Below are 23184 nucleotides of genomic sequence, written 5' to 3' on the forward strand. Positions count from 1 at the left end.
AGAAAAAAATATACATATGGGGCCAACTCTTCTAGCTGCTCTCCTAACCTTCCTATGCTACCAACCAGCTGACAAAAGGTCGAATTCGGAAGGGCTGCAGGCACGAAATGCTGATCAAATCCATTAAAGGAAGCCTAATCAAAGTGGGCAAACAAGAAGATCTGACTGAGTTCATGATAAAGGCAAGAGAGGCTTATTGCCCGATCCACCCACTAAGCTAATGCTAATAAATGCTGCATAAGAAAGTTTCGATTAGAATGTCCCTAGAAGAACCATTAGAGAAGAGAGATGGGATCGTTGGGTAGATTCATTCTTGCTAACGTAGTATGTATTGCTGCTATCCCACTCTCCCAATTGATTGATTGCTTTTTTACTTCTTTTTATTCATTGAGATTGGGTTTTTGTCCAGTTTACTTGAGGAGTTCTTGCATGAAAGATTGGATATTTATAAGTATGCTATTGTAGGATCTAGATTACAAGAAAGCTTGCCAAAGCACTCTTCATCCCATTGATATATGGTAAGACAGTAATAAGCATGTGTGGTGATACTAATGATGTTTATGGTTCATTGATTAGTTTTAGGGATTGCTATCACAATAGGCCCACTGCTTCTCTAAGTCAGTCTCACACTTGACATGCAAGGATATAAACACCTGACTTTCTTCAAGGAACAGTAATCAAGAATCTTAGCCTACCAGGGACTGGCTTTTAGAAAGCACCTTCTGGTGGATTTTTTTCAATCAATCATCTTACTCGAGTGAAGAGTGAACCAGATGATTTGATTTAAGATCTTTGCTGTCGGTGTCAGCTAGGCACACTTATTGGTGGATAGAGAATTCATTGTTTTGACAGCAAGCTATACTGAATTACCTGTTTTGAAGAAGAAAGGTAAGGGTTATAGAGCCAAAAATTAATTCGTTGTGTAAGTTTGACTTACGTATCCTTCTGATTAAACCCAATCTTCTGATGGCTTCCCCACCTTTACCTTGGAAATCTAAGGTGGATGTACCTTAAACATTATCGGATATGGAAATGGGGTTACTTAAGTAGACTTACTGTGATATCTATGATAGGTTTCATCTATTAACTTCTCGTGACTTGAGCGATTTCTATATAGAGTTAAATTCTCTAGATAGTATGTGTACTGTATTGAATATGCTTCAGTCTCAAACCTTTGAGATAAAATCTAACTTATTGTTATTCATTTTTCAAAGTAGTGATATGTTAGAGGATGTGGGTCTTCTTATGAGTAGATGTCTAGCTCAGGTGAATCTATGAGAAGCATCTGACCTATGGAGGTTCTGTTATGTCAGCAACGAAGGTGTGAAGGATGTAGCTGTAATGTTCTTAGTCAAAGACATTTTAAAATTTCCACCATGTTTCCCATAAGAATCTCTTATGAATGTCTTCAAGCCTCTTTTTCTCTGTGCTAAGAACGGGGAAAAGAGACATGATGTAAATAAGTAGGCAGCCAAGGTACTCTTCAAAAAAGTTAGCCAAGGCACTCTCAAGAGAGTTTCAGATCTGCTAAGCTGGCTAAGGGTTGGGTTAGGGAAGCTTTGGTTAGCTTTATGATCTAACTGCTATAAATTGGCTGGAAAGATTGTGTGGAATGTAGTATGTATTATTCCTTGGAAGAGCACAAGAGTGGGAATTGGAGAGTTTTCATGTTTTTTTTACTTGTTATGTAGGAGATAGGTCATCCAAGGAAAGGAGCACCAGGAGTCTGATGATTGCCAATGATTTGGGCGTGGAGTCAATTCTTTCCCCTGGAAAGCTATTTGGAAGACTATGGCTCCTTCCAAAGTTGCTTTCTTCAATTGGCAGGCAGCATGGAAGAGGATTTTCTCTTTTAATAACCTCCAGGGAAAGGGCATTGCAGTGGTTAATGCTATATTTTGTGTAAGAAGCAACCTGGTTCAGTGTTTTTGTGACCTGCTTACCTGTTGATGGGCCAGAAATTTTTGTGACTGGAGCAGCTACTGGGAATCAAATGGATACATCAGGTTCTATAAAGGGAGAACTGCGGGTTTGGAAAGCAACACATAAGAATTGATTGGAAAAGAAGCTCGTGCAGCTAATCTCTCATAACATGTTTTTGGTTGGTGTGGAGGGAAAGAAATAGAAGAGCATTTGAGGGTTCTGAATTGTCCTTCAACAGAGTAAAAGATAGATGGATTTTGGATCAATGTACAGCATTCTGTTGATACTGTAGATGCCATTGATTTTATTGATACCCACGTCCCGGGGGGCACCAAACCAGGGAAGACATAACCAGCCCCACGGCTTCCATTCTGTAGGTCAAGGAATTGCCTCAGTGGGGAATTGAATTTGGGTTTCCGCCTATTACCAGGGTGCACCCTGCAATCCACCCATTTATACTGAGCCAACCTTTAGGGGGTGTCTATCCCTTAGATAGGATCTTACTCTTCTAAATAAGAGCTACAGTATGAAAGGAAGAGCATTAAGGACATGTGTCAAAAATGAATGAAAATTAATTTTCAATAAAAAATCTCAGTCATCCAAAACCTAACTCCTTTCATCCCTATACCCACCCACCCAACCCCCGAAAACAAAAAGGAGCAGTGAAAAACCCAAGATGTTCAAGGGAAGAACCACAATTATCAAATAATTTGTCTCCCTGTCATTTAGATTTCTAACAAGATGGAAATTCTGTGACCCTATGAGTGAATTTATCTCAGAAAATCCTTATTTCTCTCTACTTAATGCCCAAAGAATCCCAAAGCAAGCAATATCGCCAGAATTTCTTCCTTGTTGATCAGAGTTCGCCATTGCAGTAAATCATAAAATTTTGGCAGCTGAGCAACAGATAATTTTTCAAAAACAAATTATCATTTCAAGTCAGACCCCCCTCAGATAATTTTTCAAAAACATCTTATCATTTCAACTCAGAATCCCCTCATCCTCATCAAACACTTCAATGGTATTCCCAAGGTCTTAAATTTTGATTTCAACTCAAATTTTGATACTCCAAAAGTATGTTTGATTTCAATTTCGAAAAAATAATGGAAGTTAGTAGTAAAGCATGAAATTCTTTGTGAAACTTTAGAAATAGTTAACAAATATAATAATATAAGTTTGAGAACTAATATATTACAAATTAAATACATCTATGTTTTGTATGAGGTCGAAAAGTTGTAAAATAGTATGTGTGTCAAACATATTTGTAAGATAATATACATTAAACATATACAGTTAATACAAATGAAATTCATAAATCATTTAAATATTATTTATTATACAAATAATGATAATTTAGACATGAATGGCTAAATAAAATGTTATTGTATGTTTATTTTTTCATATAATTTCAAAAGCACTTGTAATAATCTTTTGTTTCGATAAAATAAATAAAATAAATTAAGATAGAAATTTCACTTCACTCCTAAATTTCTCATTTGAATTCAACAACTTTCGCTAAAATTTTGAGATTTCGATAAAATTCGGATGATTCGTTGAGATTTCGATGGGAATTATGCAATACGGAAATTGATTGCCATTTCAATTTTGAGGGTGACGGAAATCGGAAATTTCAATGGAAATTTTGACAATTTTGTGGAAATTTAAGACCATGGGTACTCCTGGAACCAAATTCTCTGCAACACAGGTGAGAGACCCTTGGCCTTCCTTCCCTTGGGTATTAGATACTTCTCCGCGCATCAATGCTTTCATTGCCTGATAGAAGCACCACCAAACCATTGCTTCCTTACCATCTGGAATTACAATTGATTGGCTACCCACAGTTCCAGTAATCTTCTCAACAAAGAGGAAAAACCCATAATCATTCACTGCAAGCCACATTTTCCTGAAGGTTCTTACCAAAGGATTCTCAGCCTTTGCAGACCAAAAAATCTCCAATTGCAACGTAATCCACCTATCTTCATCCTCTACCCCCATGATGAACTAGGACTTTTTACCAAAAAAAATCCAATGCACAGATAGTTACCTTAGTATCTCCAATCAGTTCAAGGTTTAAAATTTTTCTATCTGTTACTGTGTTTCCCAGACCCATCTTCCAAATCAGTGTCAATGATGTTCAGTGGCTGTAAGTGATTTTGTTTTTTGGGTTGACAGCCATTTGGTGTGCTACTAATGAATTTTACTCTGTTTTATCATTCCAAAAAACAAAAAAGGGCAGTTTGTTTGAACTGCAATCCTAACTAGAATCAATACTGATGACCAAATAAAGCTCTATCACCCGATGTGTGTGTACTCTGTTTTGGAAGTGGGGAGACTTGCTTGCATTTGTTTTTGCATTGTTTTTACTCTTGCACCATTTGGAATAGTTTATTTGGTATTTTTATGTCTATAGCAGTTTGGAGGTTTAGGGAAGAAGGAAGGCCCTTTGGAAGTGTGTTGTTTTTTGCAACGATTTGGTTTATTTGGTTGGAAAGTAATGCTAGAATCTCCACGTGCAATTTATAACACATGCAAGACTGATCTGGAGCAGGATGCTCCTTTTTACTTTGCTTTGGTGCTTTGCTAATGTTTCTTTTAGAGTATATTTGGACTACAGGTGACATGTAGAAGGGTTGAAAAGCTTTGTTTAGTCTTAGAGTGTGCTGTTTTATTTTTAGGAATTTTTTTTGTTCCTTTTTCTAGAATGAGATAGCTTCTTGTGGAAATAATTCTCATTTTTCGTAAGAATAGAAGGAAAGAACCAAGAAGGAAAGAACCAAGAAGGAAAGAACCAAAGATGCTAACTTCTAAAGAAACTAAATATTCTGGGATATTCACACATTTACAGCCGAGATTCTCCTAAAAAAATAGGAAAGTTGACTAAACAGATTTGAAACTTTCCAACACTTTTGCTTTTATGTTTGCTCATAGGGTGGTTTGTTCTCTTCTTCTTTTGCTTTGGGATAGATTTGTGTTCCTAGCCTCTTTTTGAGCATAGTTTTTTGATTGTTTTTTGGGGGCATTTCTTCGGATGATTCAGCGTGAGTGATTTGGAGGATAGTTTTGAAGTAATATTTGTTTTTCTTGGAGGGGTTTTATCCTCTGCCTTTGTTCTCTTGGGGCATGCCTTGCCCTCTCCTTTTTGTTTTTCATCTCTCGATTAAATCTTTTTCCATGAATAAAAAAAATCTCTACTTCATAGATTGTTGGTGGCTTGGTGGTAGGAAAATTTTGGGTATTCTTTTGGTGGCAAATGAGGTTGTAAGGGATGTTAGAAGCAGGAAAACTAGGGGTGTAGTTTTCAAGCTACACTTTGAGAAAGCTTATGATTGAGTGAGTTGGGAGTTTTTTAGTTAAATTTTTAGATAGGAAGGTTTTTTGGTTCCAGATGGAGGAGTTGAATTGCTGGTTGTTGGTCTACTGCTACTTTTTCTGTCATTGACTCGTCATTAACCAGGAACTGAGGACTTGATTTTCAGCTTTGAGGGGGTGAGGCTGGGAGATCCATCTTGCTTTTTCTTTTCATTCTTGTAGCTGATGTTTTTAGTAGGTTGGTTGATGAGGCTTTTGAGATTTTTTGAGGATATTGTTGTGGGTATGGTGGATATTGTGTCTCCTTTGCAGTTCTTTGATAATACCGTTTTTGTTTCATTTGTTGCTTTTTAATAATGTCCTTAACCCCTTGGGCCTTCTCAAAATAAATAATTGACTGGGCTTTTGAGGTTTTGTGTAGGATATTGTTTTGGTTAAAGTGGAGGTTGACAGTGTCTCATTTGCAGTTTTCTGACAATACTATATTTGTAGTGTTTGGTGCCTTTCTATAATGTCCTTACCCAGTTTCCTTCTTCAACATTTTGAGAGTCTCAAGTCTCAAAATTAATTATTGAAGCATTGCTGCCATCAATCTGTACCCTGGTGTGATTTCTCAATTGCTTCTATAGCATGTTGTGTTGTACTGCTGTGGCCTGACTTAGGTGTCCCTTTGGGTGGTAATCCTTTTTGGGACCCCAAGTCATAGGCCACAACAGAAGTTACGGAACAGCAAAACATGCTACAGAAGCAAACTCAAACTATTATTGCTAAGTGCTTGGATAGTTGCAAATACTCTGTTTTTTTTATTTGGATGGGCACATTGCTTTGATAGCCTTCCTTAATTCTATACCCTTTTATTTCTTGTGGTTGAGGATGTTGGTTTGGGTGGCAAGTTGAGGGAGAGTCATGAGAACTTTCTTTGGTCCAGAGTGAGTGAGAAGAGGGGATCAGATAGTTGGGAAGTTGTTTGTAGGTTAAGGACTGATGTCTGGAAGGGAAAAAGGGGGAGGCGGGGGGGGGGGGGGGGGGGTATCCAGGTCTTGGTGTCTTAGAATGTCACTCGTGGGAAAGTGGTTGTGGCAGCTCACCTTGGAAGTTGACTACCTGGCATAGTTTGAAAGTAAGTTTGGTTTGTTGGTGAGAATGTTTGGGACATGGGTACTAGAGTTACTAATACGAGTTCATTGAGATCTTGAAAATTCATTTCTCATATCTCTTCCGTGTTCTTCTCTTATATTAAATATAAAGTGGGTGGGTGACAGCTCTGGGGTCTGTTTTTTGGAGGATGAGCAGGGGATATTTCTTTCTCTGATGCGCCTGCCCATCTTTATTGTCCCTCTATGTCGCATAATTAACCCATTTTTGCTTTAATGGTTGTTAATGGGGATTTTGTTCTTGGAATTTTCATTGTCACTGTAATCTTAGTGACCTTGTGGCTGTTGAGCTTTCTTTGTTGAGTATTTTGTTGGATTCTTTTTGGACTTCCTCTACGAGGACTCTAGAGCAAGGACTATGTGTTCTTTTCTCCTCAATTCTTCGCCTGTTTGATTCCCTCCATTATTCCTTTTCCACTTATTAATCGATTCTGAGAGCTAAGGTGTCTTCCAAGGTAAGGCTTTGGTTTGGTTGATTTCCTTAGTAAACTTGACACTAACAATCTCTTGTAGATTAGGAGTTCTTATAAGGCATCACCTCCGGATGTGCCTGTGACGTGTTTTGATAGTGATGAGATGCATTCTGAGATTATTTTTTAATCACTTTATTTATTTATTTATTTTTTCGCTTCTTGTAGTTTGTGTTTCAGTTTGTTTGGTTTCTTTCAAGAAAATTTGGTGTCTCCTGATTCCTTGGTGGTATTCTTACTGATCTCTTTTATAGGTTTATGTTGGGAACTAGGGATGAGGATGGTAGTTAGTTTTTGGAGCAGTGCTGTTTTGGCAGTGTTTTCAGGAATTTGGTTAGATAGGAATGCTCACATCTGTAATGGCCAATCTTTGCCTTTGCAGCAGCTTTGGGATGGATTGGCTTTCTTGCATCATTATAGGATTTTTCTTCAGGTTGTTTCTAAGGGGTGAGTTTGTTTGGATTTACAGTGTGATTGGTTGGCACTGTTGGTGTAATCTCTCTCTCTCTCTCTCTCTCCACCTTATCCTCCTTGTTTTCCTCTCCTAGTAAATATTCTCTCTATAAATGAGTAGTAATCATTCTATTATGCTGTGTAATATCCACCATAATATTTTATATACAGCTGACTGGTTGGTGTGTCTGCTAATGCATTTTTGTTTTGATATGTGGTTGTCTTACATTTAACACATTCATGGCCTTCTTATAGGATGCAGTCCTCATATCTTTGAAGGAACTGAAGCTGGCTTCATACTTGTGTTTGTTTTTGCATTGTATGATGCTTGATGTAGGTAGAGATGTCAAAAATTTTGTTTTAGTTCAGATGAATCAAAGGTAGCTAAGTACTAAAAACAGCATTTAATGGGAATATTTTGCCTTGATTCTGATTTTAAAAATATGAATAGAAAATCAAAAAGCCAAAAGGCAGACATCCAAACTAGAGAGTGATTTACACCATTCAAGTTAGGTTGATCTTAGGGAAGTGATTGTTGGTGGATCATGCCCAGCAATATGTACGCTTATTTTTATTTTCCCAACGACATGTTTGATGTTGTGATTTCACATGCCTCACCTTTGGTAACTACAACCACTTGGTTATCACTTGTCTTAACCTCACGCCCAGGGTTATTTCAGGCTTTCAGTTCATGTGTTGCCATACTTCATTTCTTCACACATATGTTGTAATAGCATTGTACACACTACTTTCCTTTTGCATGTATATTCACACTTTTGAGGATCCTGCAGATACAGTTCGAGGCTTGTCAATGATGCCTGGTTTGGGAATTCTTTCAGCATCACATGATGGGTAGGCCTGTTTTCCATTTCATGTCTTCCTTTTACATTTATTACATTGTTCTGCCTGTTTTTTTTTTTTTGGAGGGACTAATTTTAATTTGTGTTTCATAAATTGCTGGTGTCAGGGGAAAAAGGAAAAAGATATACTAATGTAGCATGTTAGTTTTAGAGGTATCGGGCATAGATGGATGCAACCTGGGTGAGCAATGTGATGTTACACACTTTGTTGGTGTTAGGAGTTGGAATTGGAATCAGTAATTCTAGTTTCTAGCATTTAGTCTGCGGAAATCTCATTCTGATTCCCATTCTGGAATCAGATTTCTCTTGTACCCTCTACTTTTTGATTCCAGCCTCTTGCCTTGGAATCAAATTCTGATCTCAACCCAAATAGGAAAATTTAAAATTACATTCTTGCCCCCCTCGCCGTAAATGTATATATACATATAGACATAACACAAACATCAATCTATGCATGCATGCATAGATATACATGCATGTACATAACATATGCATAACATATCCATACATCTACATGTGCAGATTGTCCCATACACATCATATATTTATATACACATAAATGCACAAATTTTCACCTAAAATATATTTGTATATGTACATGTATATATGTATGTGTGTGTTTGTGGTATCTATGTGTGTATGTATATATAGCATGTTCGTTGGTTGAAGACTCATCAAGAAATGTTTGTTGTAAATCGTACTTTTGAGCATTTGATTTCTGAAAACATGCACTTTCGCTTCATCATTGTATTTCGAAGGCCAAAGTTCCCTCTAATATTAAGGCTTTTCTTTGGTTGTGTTCTTAATAAAGTTAACACCAACAATCTGTTGTAGAATAGGAGGCCCTCTAATGCTTTTTCTCTTGATGTGTGCATCTCTTTGTTTTGATAGTTTAGAATCTGCCTCTCTTTTCTTCCATTGTTCTTTCTTCATGGAGGGTTTAGAATAAGTTGTTCTGTATTTTTGGAGAGGGTTGGGCTTGGTTAGAATCGGTGGATGATTTGTAATATATTATAAGAAATATAAATTTTATACTATAAATAGTAAACATAATTGTATAATATATACTACACAAAGTAAAAAAAATAATATTAATTATATGATATCATTAAATATAAAATATCATCATCATCATTATTATTTCCATAACACAATTATGTCATCAAATATTGACTAGCATGAACCTTCCCTACACCTTATTAAATTATAGTAGTTAAACATGCACTAATATAGTAGTTGACTATCCCACTCATTTGTTTTAAATGGTGAAGGCGTGAGGCAAGGGGTTTTTTACCTTTAAGAGGGGAGGTGTAAGCCATAAGATGTTGGGTGTAAGCCTTTTCAGAATTTTGTTTTTGGATAAATATGTAAATAAATTACATATGTTTTAAAAATAAAGAAAAAATAAGAAAATCATGAATATAATGAAAAAATAAAATTCCCAACTACTTGTTGGCCATTCAAAAATTGCTAACTTGAATTCTTTACTTAAATCATGACAAGATATAGCTATAGCATTGCAAAGTTCAAATTATTTTCAAGATCTAGATACAACTCACAATTGTTTTGGGAAAGTTGAGGTTCAAGAGCTATAAAAATCAACTCATATCATGACAACCCTTTTATCTAAACATGGAGTTTAAATTTTCTAGCCAAATATAACTTGAGAATCACACACCCAAAATGCATAAGCCTCAACTAAAAAGGTGCAAAAGGGTGTGCCTTTTGTATAAATGCGTGAGGCTCAGCATGTAATGCATTAGCCTTTTTGGATTGAGCCTCAAGGCATTTTAAGCATGCCTTGCCTTGAGGCGAGCCTTGACTGAGCCCTTTAAAACATTGATCCCACTGCATGAAGATTTGCCACATATTGTCGAAAAATTGGTCCATCAGAATACTGAGAGTGCTTGCTGTATCCTTATGATAAAACCCAAATCAACCTGTTTAGATTTTAAAAGCTGTGCTTTTTGCATATTCTTGTCTCTCACTGTGCATTTAAATTAACATTTAAATTAAAGAATTGATAAGAGTTTTGGATTCTTCCAAGTCCATTACATCTTGAAGAAGAGCATCACATTCTTGTTTTTTACTAACAAAATAGACAAGCGTTCAATAATTTGCTTATCCTTTTCATACATAAATCTTCCATTCTTTTCCTCTAGCCAATCAACTCTGGATAGCTAAAATTCCTTCAAATGTAAAGTCTTTTATGTGGATTGTCATTTTTAATAGCTTTAACACCTACAATCCGTTGCACCTTCTTAGACCATACATGGCCCTCTCCCCCAATTCATGCTATGTTATGCGTTATGCTAGTAATGAGGGTCATGCTCATTTACTTCTCCATTGCTTTGTGGGGCAGTGCTTAAGGGATAATAAGCTTCTTTTGTTTGCTATGAGCAAGGATAAAAGTTTTGGTTTTGGCAGAAATTTTCGAGGGTTTCAATTTATGGAAATTTCAATTTCAATAGAGATTTTGATTTTGATTTAAAGAAACATCAGGAACTTGTAATAAATTATGGAAATTGTGAATGGAACTTTGAGAAATATTAGAATAGATGATTTTGAGTAGTTTAAAATAAGATATGAAACTCCAAAAATTTCTCCTTTTTTGGCAATTTTAATTTTACATTTACGAAAGTTAGGCTGGCATGCCCAAATTTTTGGCCAAAATATTTTGAAAAAAGAAATTGGATCCTAATTTCATTTCAAAGCCTCTTGAATTCCGAAATTGCAATGGAAATTTTGGCAAAAAATTACCAAATTTAAGACATGATTGGGAGTCTTGGACACCTTAGCCTTTGAGGGTTTCTTGTTGATTGTGTTGGCTCTGGGAGACAATGAAGATGAAGGTTCTGTGGTGATGTGCAGTCTTTTCAGCTATAGAGAAATGCATGGATTTTTCATGATCATGCTTCATCTACAGATCTGATTAGGGATAGAATTGTTAATTCTGGCTGCCTTGTGGGTGTTCACTTCCAGTACCAGCTATAGAGAAATGCATGGATTTTTCGTGAATATGCCGTATGTACAGATCTGATTTGGGATTGCATTGTTTTTTGGCTTCCTTGTGGGTGTTCACTAGTGAATGTTTTGGTAGTTTGGGTATGACCTGCTTTGATATTGGTTGACTCTATTAGATTGATTTTTTTGTGTTATATTTTCTTCTTTCTTGATGAATTTCTTCTTTTCCTGTCTATAATAATATTATAATATTATAAAAGATAAAAATATGATGGAACACTATTGTATAATTAATATACTGCTATTATTGTGGTATTATTATTGTTTTATAATAATAATATTATTATTATCATTATTTACAGGAAATAATAACTTACTATATTATATAATATATTATTTATATTTAATATACATAATTATAAAATACAATAATTATAGATTATAAGATCAAATGCAATATTAATAATATAGTTGTAACAAAATAAAATGATAAAAAAAATAAAATTCAAATCATAGTAAAGTACATCATGGTAATGATATCAATAAGTAATAGAAGTTCATTATTGTACAATTAAATATAATGATATTATAAAATAGTTATTAGTAAATATTATTGTTTTTATTAAATTGCATAAGTTTTTACACAACGTCATGTCTGTTGACAAATTAGACTATTTCGATCCTACATCTATAGATACCAAACTCTATAATTTGATTCCAATCATGGTTTTAAAACCCAGGCTGCTGACCAACTTGGTGAAACCACTGGGTCAATCGGACCAATTCAGCCACTGGGTTGAACCAGTGATCGAACCGGTAATGTCAACATGACCTAATAATATGTATTATCAATATGGATGTATATATCTATAGTAAAAAAATAATATTATAACTATTCCTATATAAATATGAAAATATGATAAATATATTGATTCGTATCACATATATTAGCACTAAAACCAAAAATAACCACTAACAATAATTTAATAAATGTTGAACTATTTTTAAATTTTCTATTAAATAATATTCTTTATAAAATTTTAATGTTGCATGTTTTTTTTCTAGGCAAAATAAAATTTAAACTTTATTGCTTCTCTTTTATGAATAATTAAGGCTAATACCTTAGAAAACACTTTTATAAAATATCTTATAGGGCAAAAGACACTAACCTCCCCTGAGATTTAAAAAATTTCAGGATCTTCCCCTGAGGTTTCAAATTCCACAAACCTCCCTTGAGTTTTCCAAAGAGACCCAGGCCTTTCCTTGTATTTTGTAAAATGACAAGAGTTTTAAGGGGTGTAAATGTGATCAAATGTCAGGGGAGGTCTTTGGGAATTTTGAAACCTCAGGGGACGTCCATGGGATTTTGAAACCTCTGAGAGGTTAGTGTATTTTTCCCTATCTTTATATTACATAAGAAAAGTGAGAAAAGGATGTAAAAAAATAGTAAAATATTTAAATAGAGATTGGAGGCATGGTAGGTTCCATGAGCGTCCCAAGATCCGCTTGCCTTGTGTTTTCTAAACCTTTCTTAATCTATAGAGGACAATAGTGCTGTCTGCATGAAGGTGACTGGCCAAGTAATTGGTTGCTTTTCTGTAGCTGACCAGCTGGCGCCTGGCATAGAAGTTTTTGACAGTCTGGTTCTTCTAAATACTAAGCCCATGTTCTGATTTCCAATCTGGCTGCTCCCATTTCCCAATTGCCTCGATCTCTTCTAAAGCCTTACACATTTCCTTCACCAAACTTCATCTCACTCTTCCTTTTTCTCTCTCCATAAAAGATATTAAGCTCCTCTTAACATTTCTCAAAACACCAAAACCATCCGCTGCGGAGGAAACCATATGTATACTCTCCCCGAAGCACCGCATTACAAAGGAGGCTGTGATGGTGATGGACAAAGAGACATAATTGCAGAGAAAGAGGCACCTGTCGCAGTCTCCCAGAGCAAAAATAACCGAAGCACCACTCATATTTGCTAAGAAGGTGGTGGGGGTGGAGAAATTGGGAAACCCATTGAAGAGAGTTTTCACTGCTGCTTATACTGAGCCGAAGTCACTGAAACAGCGTTTCAAATGCAGGAAAAAATATTTTAAAGCTAGAGGTTGGGTTGACCCACCCTTGACCCCAGTTCAGGCTGGTTCAGACTGGGTCAGCCGAGTCAAAGCCTGTTCGTGTCAAATCCAGTTCTGAGACGTTGACTGGACTGGCCTGGCCTGGTGACCAGTTCTGGTTGAACCAGGTTAGACCGCCTGGTCCGGTCCAGGTTTAAAACCATGATAACAATTCCAATTCTATGTTGAACCAAACATGAGTGGGGACTATGGCATTCTGTTGCCAAATAGTGCATTCCAATTTCAATTTTGATTCCAGTTATGAACAAAATTTAACCCCAAGAATGAAATCCTTTACCGCTAACTATCCCAACATCATCCTGAAATGTAGCTCACTTCAGCTTAATGTTCTATTTTTTTTTAATTTGTTAGCAGAGAGGCATATTATTAAAAGAAAGAAAAGAGCAACAAGGGGATGCCATCCAAGTACAACAGAAACAACAAAAAACAATGCACCCGTCACTGTAAGGTGTCAAGGAAATCAAGGATTACAAATGTGTCCTTCCCAGCCTACCCACTTTGCCAATTAGGAATCATAGTATCCCATGGTCCTTGACAGCCTGCAGAGGTAAAATGAAGCTTAATGTTCTATGTTGCCTTCAGCTAAGGCTGGATTTGATTTGACAGGCAATTTTTGGGTTTTGAATGTAGTAGTAGCTCATCGTTACCCCTGTGCCCGCTATACCAGTGTAATATGATTGACGGACATTTCTATTATTCCTCAGATCACTTTTAGAGTTATATATGTCTATATACGTAATTGGGGGGGGGGGGGGGAGTTGGAGTGCTCATGTTAGAATTGGATTCAAATGATGGAAAAAATTGAATAATATTTAAATGTGTAATTGCCTTCAACAAAATGGCTTCATAAACTAGCAAGCATGAGGTTAAAGAAAAATTGTCTGAAATTATAGTCGGAGATATAGAGGGCATGTAGAAAATGCAGGAAATAATTTTCAATAAAGTGCAACAAATTTAAAATTCCTCTTCTTAGATCCTTTGTAATGATTTCTTCTTTCTTCATTTGCGATTTGTTTTGATCCTTATTCATTGTGCATTTGGGCATTTCCTAATTTTCTTTTCTTCTTTGCTTTTATCCACCACTTTTTATAGTTCTGTCAGGTTATGGGCACTAAGTGGTCAAGTATTAATGGAGATGGTTGGTCATACTTCGATTGTTTATTCTGTTGACTCGCACATTTCTGGACTTGTTGTCAGTGGCAGTGAAGATTGTTGTGCCAAGATATGGAAAGGTTATCTCTTCAGGTTTTTCTTTTTCTTTTCTGAACTTACTTTGTGCTTCTATTGGGAAATATTATGGGCATAACCACATAGGTACCTGGGATTCTAGTTTGTGCTGTACTTTAGTTTGGGTTGTTATGTTTTGCCTCACTTTCTATATGTGTGTGTGTGGCAAGGGCTGTAGGTGAGTTTACCAGCTCTGGTCAAGCTTTTTAATATCACACTGAACAAATGAGAATCCGTTTGGTATCATTGTTAAAAATATAAAAATGAAAGCTAAAAACAAAAACTGAACACTTTGGCTTGTAAAACAAAAGCAAATTAGAAACTTGATTGAACAAACTGTTCATTTTTATCTTGGAATCAATAACAATTAAAAAATATTATTAATAAATAAAAAGAATACAAGTTAAAAATTCTATGATAAAAATATAAATTATTATAATAATTTAAAATTTTAATTATTATATTTCAGCACTCACTTTTTAGTACTAGAGGAACAACCTTATTGTGCATGACAATTTTTGAATGATTTAATCCAAAAAATATAATTCTGGATATTGAAGTACTGCAGCAACAGGTTGCGAAAACAACTGAAAACCTGGTTTTCATTTTTTGTTTTTTGAAAAATAAAATTAGCTTCAGAAACCGAAAACTAGCCATGCAAACAAATGTGTTATCATGATTTGTTCTTCAACAGCACTGAAAACAAAGAAAAATAATGGCCTGTGAACACTTGGTTGACATTAGTTCGATTAAGCTGAATCAGAATTTTCCAGTCAATTTATTTTTTGGTTTAATTTAGCTTTTCCTATGTTTTCTCTCACAAGCAAACATGCATATGCACTCTCTTTCCATGGGTTGAGGGGGAGAGAGAACAGTGAATATATAATTTATATTCAGGTGAGGCTATTGTAGCATATGGAGAGATTTTTAAGGGGCTTTGATATTAATCTTGTACGAGGGCATTGAGAGACTTTCAAAATCTTCCTCAACAAAAGCCCCTCCCTTCCTATGTCCATGCCTGTACTTTTTAATGTACTGTAGGACAATTATATCACTTAGTTTCACTTTGAAAATTATATGATCGCTAAATAACCTTTTAGGGTATGGAAACTTACTAGCATGACTCATAATGCATTTAGGATTGGATTTATTTTTTCCTTAGTCATAGTTATATTATGAAATGATTCTTGTTCAAGGGAAAATCTGGTAATCTTTCATTTCATTGTGCTGTTGGGACTGAATTGTTTGGCAAAATTTTCTCTTTTGGTATGTCTGTCATCCTGCTCAATGAAAATTTTTCGGATTTGTGAAGCCAGTATGATATCGGTTGTACTTTTTCTTATCCCCAGTGAGCGCTGGCCATAGATATTGATTTGTAAGCACAAGATATTTATGTTTCTACCAGAGTAAGTCATCTCAAAATCTTGACATGTTCTTTTGCATGGGATAATTGTGCTACATTTGCAGATGGGGTATGTGTTCAAAGCATAGAGCATCCTGGTTGTGTTTGGGATGCTAAATTCTTAGAAAATGGAGATATTGTCACAGCATGCTCTGATGGAGTTGTACGTATCTGGACAGTAAATCAAGATAAGATTGCTGACTTGGTAGAACTTGATTCATATGCTTCCCAACTTTCTCAGTACAAGTGTCGCAGGTCTGTTTGTTCATGAATCCCTTTGCTTTAGTGCATGTTTTGTGAACTTCTTATTGTTATAAACACAGACCTTATTCAATCTTGGGATCGGTGCCCTAGAAATAATATAATAATTATCTGTGTCATGGTTACATGATGGTATCCTACTTGGAGGGGTCAGTGCCCTAGAAATATTATAATAATCATCTGTGTCACGGTTACATGATGGTATCCTACTTGGAGGGGTCTTGTCTATTTATTAGTTTCTCAACACTATCCTGTTAAGTTTTTGGGTTCACTATTTTCACTACTTCTCAGTTGTCTGATTTTGGTGGGGCTGGGTTGGATAAACTAGATAGTTGTTGGCCTCTTTACTTTATCAATTGTTGGTTTTACCTGATATTATGCATTGTGGCTTGATGCATGTATCAGGAAGAGGGTTGGAGGATTGAAATTGGAGGACTTGCCAGGGCTAGAAGCTCTGCAAATACCAGGTTTGGTGCTTATATTCTTGTCAAAAAATCTTATATTCAATTCTAATTGTAGTTGCATTGTTTGTCAATGTTTAGTTTTCTATAGGTGCTATTTTTAGCTGTCGGATGGATATTTATTTCAGATTGAAGAAAATGATTTTTTTTTTTTTTGAAATATGGTAATCAAAGAGTATTTGATTGAGGATTTCTTGCAGTTAAAAATTAGGGATTAGTTTGGTATATTTGTTTATTTCTGTAATTTTTAATTGCTTTTGAGGCTATTTATGATTTTCTTTTGTTTTGGGGTTATTGTTTCTTATTTGCCTATAAATAGGCTTATGATGTAAGGTCAATTAACTTCGAGTGATTAAGTTTCTCTTTTCTATCTTAAGGCAGTCTCTGTTGCTGCCTATAAATAGGCTTATGATGTAAGGTTAATTAACTTTGAGTGATTAAGTGAGTTTCTTGTTTCTATCTTAAGGCAGTCTCTCTTGCGCCTTTCCCTCATGTCTATTCTCTATCTCTTCCTCCTCAAATGTCTTCTTCCTTTTTTTTTCTTCTCTGTGTTTCTCTCTCTGTGCTTCTATCTGTTACTGTCCCACATCAATTTGATATCAGAGCCCATTCTGTTCCAGCCATGATTCCCTCCATTGCCACCACTACAGTAGCACTCATTACTGTCCAGCCCATCTCCACCACCTGCTCTTCAAAAAAAAAAACCCCCAGAATATACAGCCCTAACCCTTTTCCGCTTCAGTAAAACCTCAGAAAACATACCCTGGTCCTTATCCCATTCAGTCCAAAACCCAACCTATCTCCCTTCAGCATGCAAAAAAATAAAATAAAATGCTGATGGTTATGTTGGTCATTTAGCATTGTTAGTATGCGCTAGAGTTATGTTAGTAAAGGTATTATGGTCATTGGCATGTACTACTTGACACTTATTATGAATAAAGGGAGAGGCCTATCATTTGTGCTAGGATTTTCAGTTTACCCAAATTCTCAACATGGTATTAGAGCAAGATCCAACCTAAACACTACCACTAAATCAAACTCAGCCATTTCCAGATAACACCCTCCCATTGCTGCCCTTCTCAGAACCAAAACGACCCTTCAATATCTCACAAAACCAAATTACATAGCGAAAAATAGAACTCTCCGAACCATAACCCTGTAAAATCCCATCTCGGAAACAACCCCGTGTGCTCCCACACTCCAGCGGACTGCTGGCAGTTCTGACCCCATGGCCAGCTGCTGGCAGTCCTAACCCATCTAGCTTCTACTTCTGCGCCTCTAATTCTCTCGTCAAATGATCCTATTTCTCATGATGTTGATCCCCCTATAGTTGTTCGTAAAGGTAGACACACTTGTACCCAAGATCAAATCTCTATTTTTGTTTGTTATGATTTCTTGTCACCCTTGTATTACTATTTTGTTAGTACTCTGTTTTCTATTGCTATTCCAAAATCTATTTCTGAAGCCCTATCACATTTTGGATTAAGGATTGCAATGGTTGAAGAGATGCATGCGCTACATGATAATAATAGTTATGGTACCTCTTCCTCCTGATATGCATGTTGTTGATTGTCATTGGGTGTACAATGTGAAAGTCAATCTTGATGGTTCTATGGCTTGTTTGAAGGCTTGCCTTGTTGTAAGGGATATACTCAGGTTTACAATTTCCATTATTCACACATAGTCTCTCTAGTCGCTAAACTTGCTTCAGTACGTTTATTCATCTCCTTAGCTGCTATTGTTATTGGCCTCTACATTAGTTAGATGTGAAGAGTGCTTTCTTATATGGTGATCTTTAGGAGGAGGCCTATATGGAGCAACCACTTGGATTTTTTACTCATGGATTCAAGCTTAGCGTGTCAGCTCAAGAAATCATTATATGGTTTAAAACAGTCTTCCAAAGCATGGTTTGGTTAATTCAATGCAGTTTGGCCTTCGACTGTGTGCGGTAGATCACATTGTATTTTATCATCATACTCAATCTGACAGATTTTGCTTATTATGCATGTGGATGATATTGTGATTCTTGGTGATGATGATCAAGGCATCCACGATCTGAAGCTTTTCCTGCAAACTAAATTTCAAACGAAGGACTTGGGACCATTGAAGTACTTCATGGGTATAAAAGTATCGAGATCTTATATGGGAACCATCTTGTCACAAAGGAAGTATGTTCTTGATCTTTTAGATGAGATTGGGCTGTTGGGATCCAAACCTGTTGATATACCCATGGATCCCAATAGTAAGTGCTAGATATGGGTGATTTGTTGCCTAACCCAGGTCGGTATTGGAGACTTGTTGAAAAGTTGAATTATCTCAGAGTCACTCGACTGGATCTATCTTTCGCAGCAAGTTTTGTGAGTCATTTTCTATATTTTTGAGGACAAGTCTTTGGGACACTAATTTGCATTTTGGGATATCTCAAAGGTGCACTTGAGAGAGGTCTCTTTTATCAAGATTAGGGTCACACTTGTATTTAGGGATATACAAAAGTAGATTGGGCCGAGTCGTGTTCTTTTAGAAGATACACAACTGGGTAATGTATCCTTGATGGTAATTTGATTTCTTGGAAGAGTAAGAAACAAACTGTGGTGGCTAGGTAGGTCAAGTACAAAGTTTGAGTATAGGGGCATGGCTTACACTACATGTGAACTTATTTGGTTGACGAACATGTTGGAAGAATTGGGCTTTCCACATTCTCAGCCTATGGAGTTGAAGTGTGATAATTGAGCTGCTATTCATATTGCCTCATTATAACCACTCATGTGAAGTCTGAGTTGCATCTTGCTGATTTATTCACTAAAGCCTTGGGATGTGCTTTTGTGAAATTCATTTGTAACAAGCTAGGAGCATAGGAGATGTATGCTCCAGCTTGAGGGGGAGTGTTGATGGTTATGTTGGTCATTTAGCATTATTAGTATGTACTAGAGTTGTGTTTGTAACTGTGAGTTAGTAAGGCTATTATAGTCATTGGTACGTTCTACTTGACATATATTATAACAGAGAGAGAGGCCTATTATTTATGTTAGGCTTTTCATTTTACCCAAAATCTCAACAGGGAAAAAACACCCAAAAAACAAAACCTTAACCTTTCCCCTTGGGGGGAAAAAAAAACTGTTGCTGCTGCAAAGTCCAGAGAAGATGCAGGGGACAACAGAAAAGGAAAGGGAAAAAAATTGATGCTGCCAATTCTGAACTTTATACGAGGTTCCTTAAAAAAAAAAAAGAAACAAAAAAAACTACTGCTGCTGCTTCAAAGTTGCACCAAGTTTCATTATGGAAAAGAGTCCTTCATCAAAACCTTCCCTGGAACTCCTTGCTGTCAGAACCACGATTGAATCTGTTGAAATTTGTGTATTCCCAAGGAGGGGGGGGGGGGGGGGGGGAGGGGAATTGGAATTTTGAAACTTTTTTCTAGGTTAAACTAGATATTAGCAGTATTTCGCAACTTAGGGTCTTTCTAAAAACAGACTCAATCCCCCAAGCAATTAACTGAGCAAATTAAAATCAAGCACAAGAAATGTTATCAGGGTTCGACCAATACTGCCTACGTCCCCGCCTTAAGCCGCAGTTCAAAGATTCCACTAATTGCTTGCTTAACGGGTGGAGCGACACCGATTACTACACCTTACCAGGATGGTGCACTTAGTTCTCTTAACCGGGTCTGAACCAGTCCGGTGCTCACCTAACCGATTCTGAACAATTCGGGACTATTCATAGGGCTAGTCTCCCTTTTTCGACCACGCGTCGGGAATACAACAGATAATCAAATATTTGTGTACAATAAAGATTGCTTCTTACACGAAGTAGATATGTACCACAATAAGCACAATGGAATCAATGCACTCACAAATGATAAGGAATGAAGCTCAATATGAGTATGGGTATTTTCTCAATGTAATCTTTGAGACTGATGTGTGTGATAATGCACTTCAAAGATTTAAACCCTAATACAAATTTTCTCCCCAAAAATTAATTTTTTTTTCAATAAAAGTGTAGGAGAACCTAGGGTTTTGCTTTCAAACGATTTATGCCCAAATATATGTATATGATCTTTGATTTAAAAACAGAGTATGCAATAAATATGTTCAAAAATCTTGAACCCTTAAAAATCTTCCTAACAATGATATTCAAATAATATAACTCAAGGAAAGCAATTGTTAAGCTCAACAAGATTTTCACAATAAAACAAATATGAGTTTTTGAAGTCTTCCAATGAATGTGCAAGATTCACTAGCTAGAAATAAGTATCCTCCAAAAATATTTATCTATGAATCTAAATCGAGAAACTTAAGATTTACTCTTAAAAAGATGATTTTAAAACAATGAATAACAATGAGAGTAAATGACTTTTGGAATGAAAGATATGCCCAAAATAAATGCTCTCCAAAATAAATTTGTCAAAAATTAAGTGTAGGAGAGTGTAAGAATGAAAAGGATCAAAAATATTTTTGGGAGGATTTTCTCTCTAATCTCATTCTTAATTTTGAGTAATGAAGGGGTATATATAGAGTTGGGTAAAAAAATAACCGTTAAGGACATGGAGGTCATTTTGAAAAAAGATTAATGATGTTTACTTAAAAATAATCTCGTTTGCTTGCGGTAAAAAATTGACCAACCCGAGAGGTTCGGTCGACCAAGGACAAGGTTCGATCGACTGAGGCTAATTTGAACTGTAGGTTTGGTCGACCATATCAGGGTGTTTCTGAACCCTTCGTGGGTTCGGTTGACCAAGGCAAAGGTTGGTTGACCATTCATATGGATTCGGGCGACCAAGGCCAATTTGAATGACAAGGTGTGGTCGACTAAGTAGGTGGGGTGTCAGAGGTTAATGGTTCAGTCGACCGAGGACGGTGCGTTCAATTCAGTATGGTCGACTTCTGACTTGTTCGGTCGACCGAGCCAGTTTGTGCATGATGGGGTCGGTCGACCGAGGCTTAGTCAAACTTTTGACTTTCTGGCCTATAGTCTATTCGGTCGACTGATCTAATTAATATTGGAAGGGTTCGGTCGACCGGGCTTTTAAATTAAGCCCAAAAATCCAACGTCGGTCGACCGAAGTCTTTGCAAACCCTGCTTTTTTTTTACCTTAAGTTATTTTAAAAACCTTTGTATGAGTTTTAACTTAAGAAAAAAGGTTTTGAGTTTAGATTGGGTCCCCTAAGGTCAGGTTTGGATCCCTACGGTCAGACTATAGTCATTTTGAGCTTGCCAATCCATATCATGCATGACGTGCAATTATTACTGACCAAAATATTACATACCCAAAATATAAAAAAAAATGCATTTACAATATAGAGCAAATGTCTTCTCCTTCTTCTTTTGCTTCTCTGATTCGTCATGGAATACGCCGGATGATATGGTCTTTATGTTCCCCCTGGCTTCCATCTCTTCCTTATTTGTGCGCTAAAATATTAAGTTTGCTCAAGCACTGAATACACACATAAGTAACTTGCGGTTTGTCATTATCAAAACTAGGGATCATACTCAAAAAGTCCAACAATCTCCCCCTTTTTGATGATGACAAACGCACCATAGAAAAATGGGGTTTAGCCTAAAAAGCTGCCCTTAAGAATATGCATAAGTGAAAAATAAGCACTATAGATCAAGCATATTCACAAAGGAAGACATTTCAATTAAATGCTTTTAGTTTAGACATTAAAGCACAAACATGCATGCAACTCGGATGTCGACCCCATTCAAAAATATTTACCCCTCTTTAAAAACATATTCACATTTTGCTCAGAAAAATCCTCCCCCTTTTGGCATCAGCAAAAGGGTTAGGCTAAGTATAAAACAATTTGGTCATAAAAAAACTTAGCAAAAGAGAACTCCCCCTTTTTGAAAAACTCTCCCCATTTCTGATATAAACTTGTGCATAAAAAAATTTGTATTGTTGATTTAAAAAAAATTGCAAGAAAAAACACATATAACAGTATAACTGGTCATTAAAAGATTAAAAATACATGTTAAACATTGTTGGACCAGAAATATCCACAAAGCTTTGCAATAAAACACTTCATAAGGCCCATGTTAAACATTGTTGGACTAGAAATATCCACAAACCTTTGCAATAAAACACTTCATAAGACCCGTGAGAGATATGAGTTCAAAGCACACGACATATGAAGACAAGTATGGGTTTGAGTATGAAGTCGGTCTAATTGGTTAGCATGCATTTTTATGTAAGAATGAATGAACCAGCTATGCAATGCTCTTAAACAAGATAATATTTTAATTTGACGACACACAAAAAAAATTAAAACAAAATAACACAAGTCATGAATCATTAAAGCACCCAAGCAAGAACAAGATATATCTCATGGAAAATCATTTCTTGCCAAGAAAAGTATATGTATATAAATATATATGTGTATATAAATATATATCCCCCTCGTGATATTATCAAGAAGTACTGGAGGTGTGCTTGCTGAAAAAGAAACTTTAAAAATCATGCAAGAAACATTTTTCTAGTTTATCAATTAAGTGCACATAAAATATGACCAGAAAAATCAACCACACAAATCCTAAATATATCAAACAATTTAAAGCAAGGATCAAACGG

At 36.0% G+C, this 23184-nt stretch overlaps 1 protein-coding gene across 6 annotated transcripts in view; it reads left to right on the plus strand.

Annotated features, from left to right (window-relative positions):
- Positions 1 to 23184, plus strand: part of LOC131155245 (uncharacterized) — an 87877-nt gene that overhangs the window by 12968 nt on the left and 51725 nt on the right. For all 6 annotated transcript variants that reach the window (XM_058108241.1, XM_058108242.1, XM_058108240.1 and 3 more), the window contains exons 5-8: positions 8101 to 8161; positions 14361 to 14500; positions 15963 to 16152; positions 16564 to 16625. In XM_058108241.1, coding sequence (XP_057964224.1) covers positions 8101 to 8161; positions 14361 to 14500; positions 15963 to 16152; positions 16564 to 16625 — 453 coding nt within the window. The remainder of the gene's footprint in view (positions 1 to 8100; positions 8162 to 14360; positions 14501 to 15962; positions 16153 to 16563; positions 16626 to 23184) is intronic.

Source organism: Malania oleifera, chromosome 5 (genome assembly GCF_029873635.1).
Source record: "Malania oleifera isolate guangnan ecotype guangnan chromosome 5, ASM2987363v1, whole genome shotgun sequence".
Lineage (NCBI taxonomy): Eukaryota > Viridiplantae > Streptophyta > Magnoliopsida > Santalales > Ximeniaceae > Malania > Malania oleifera.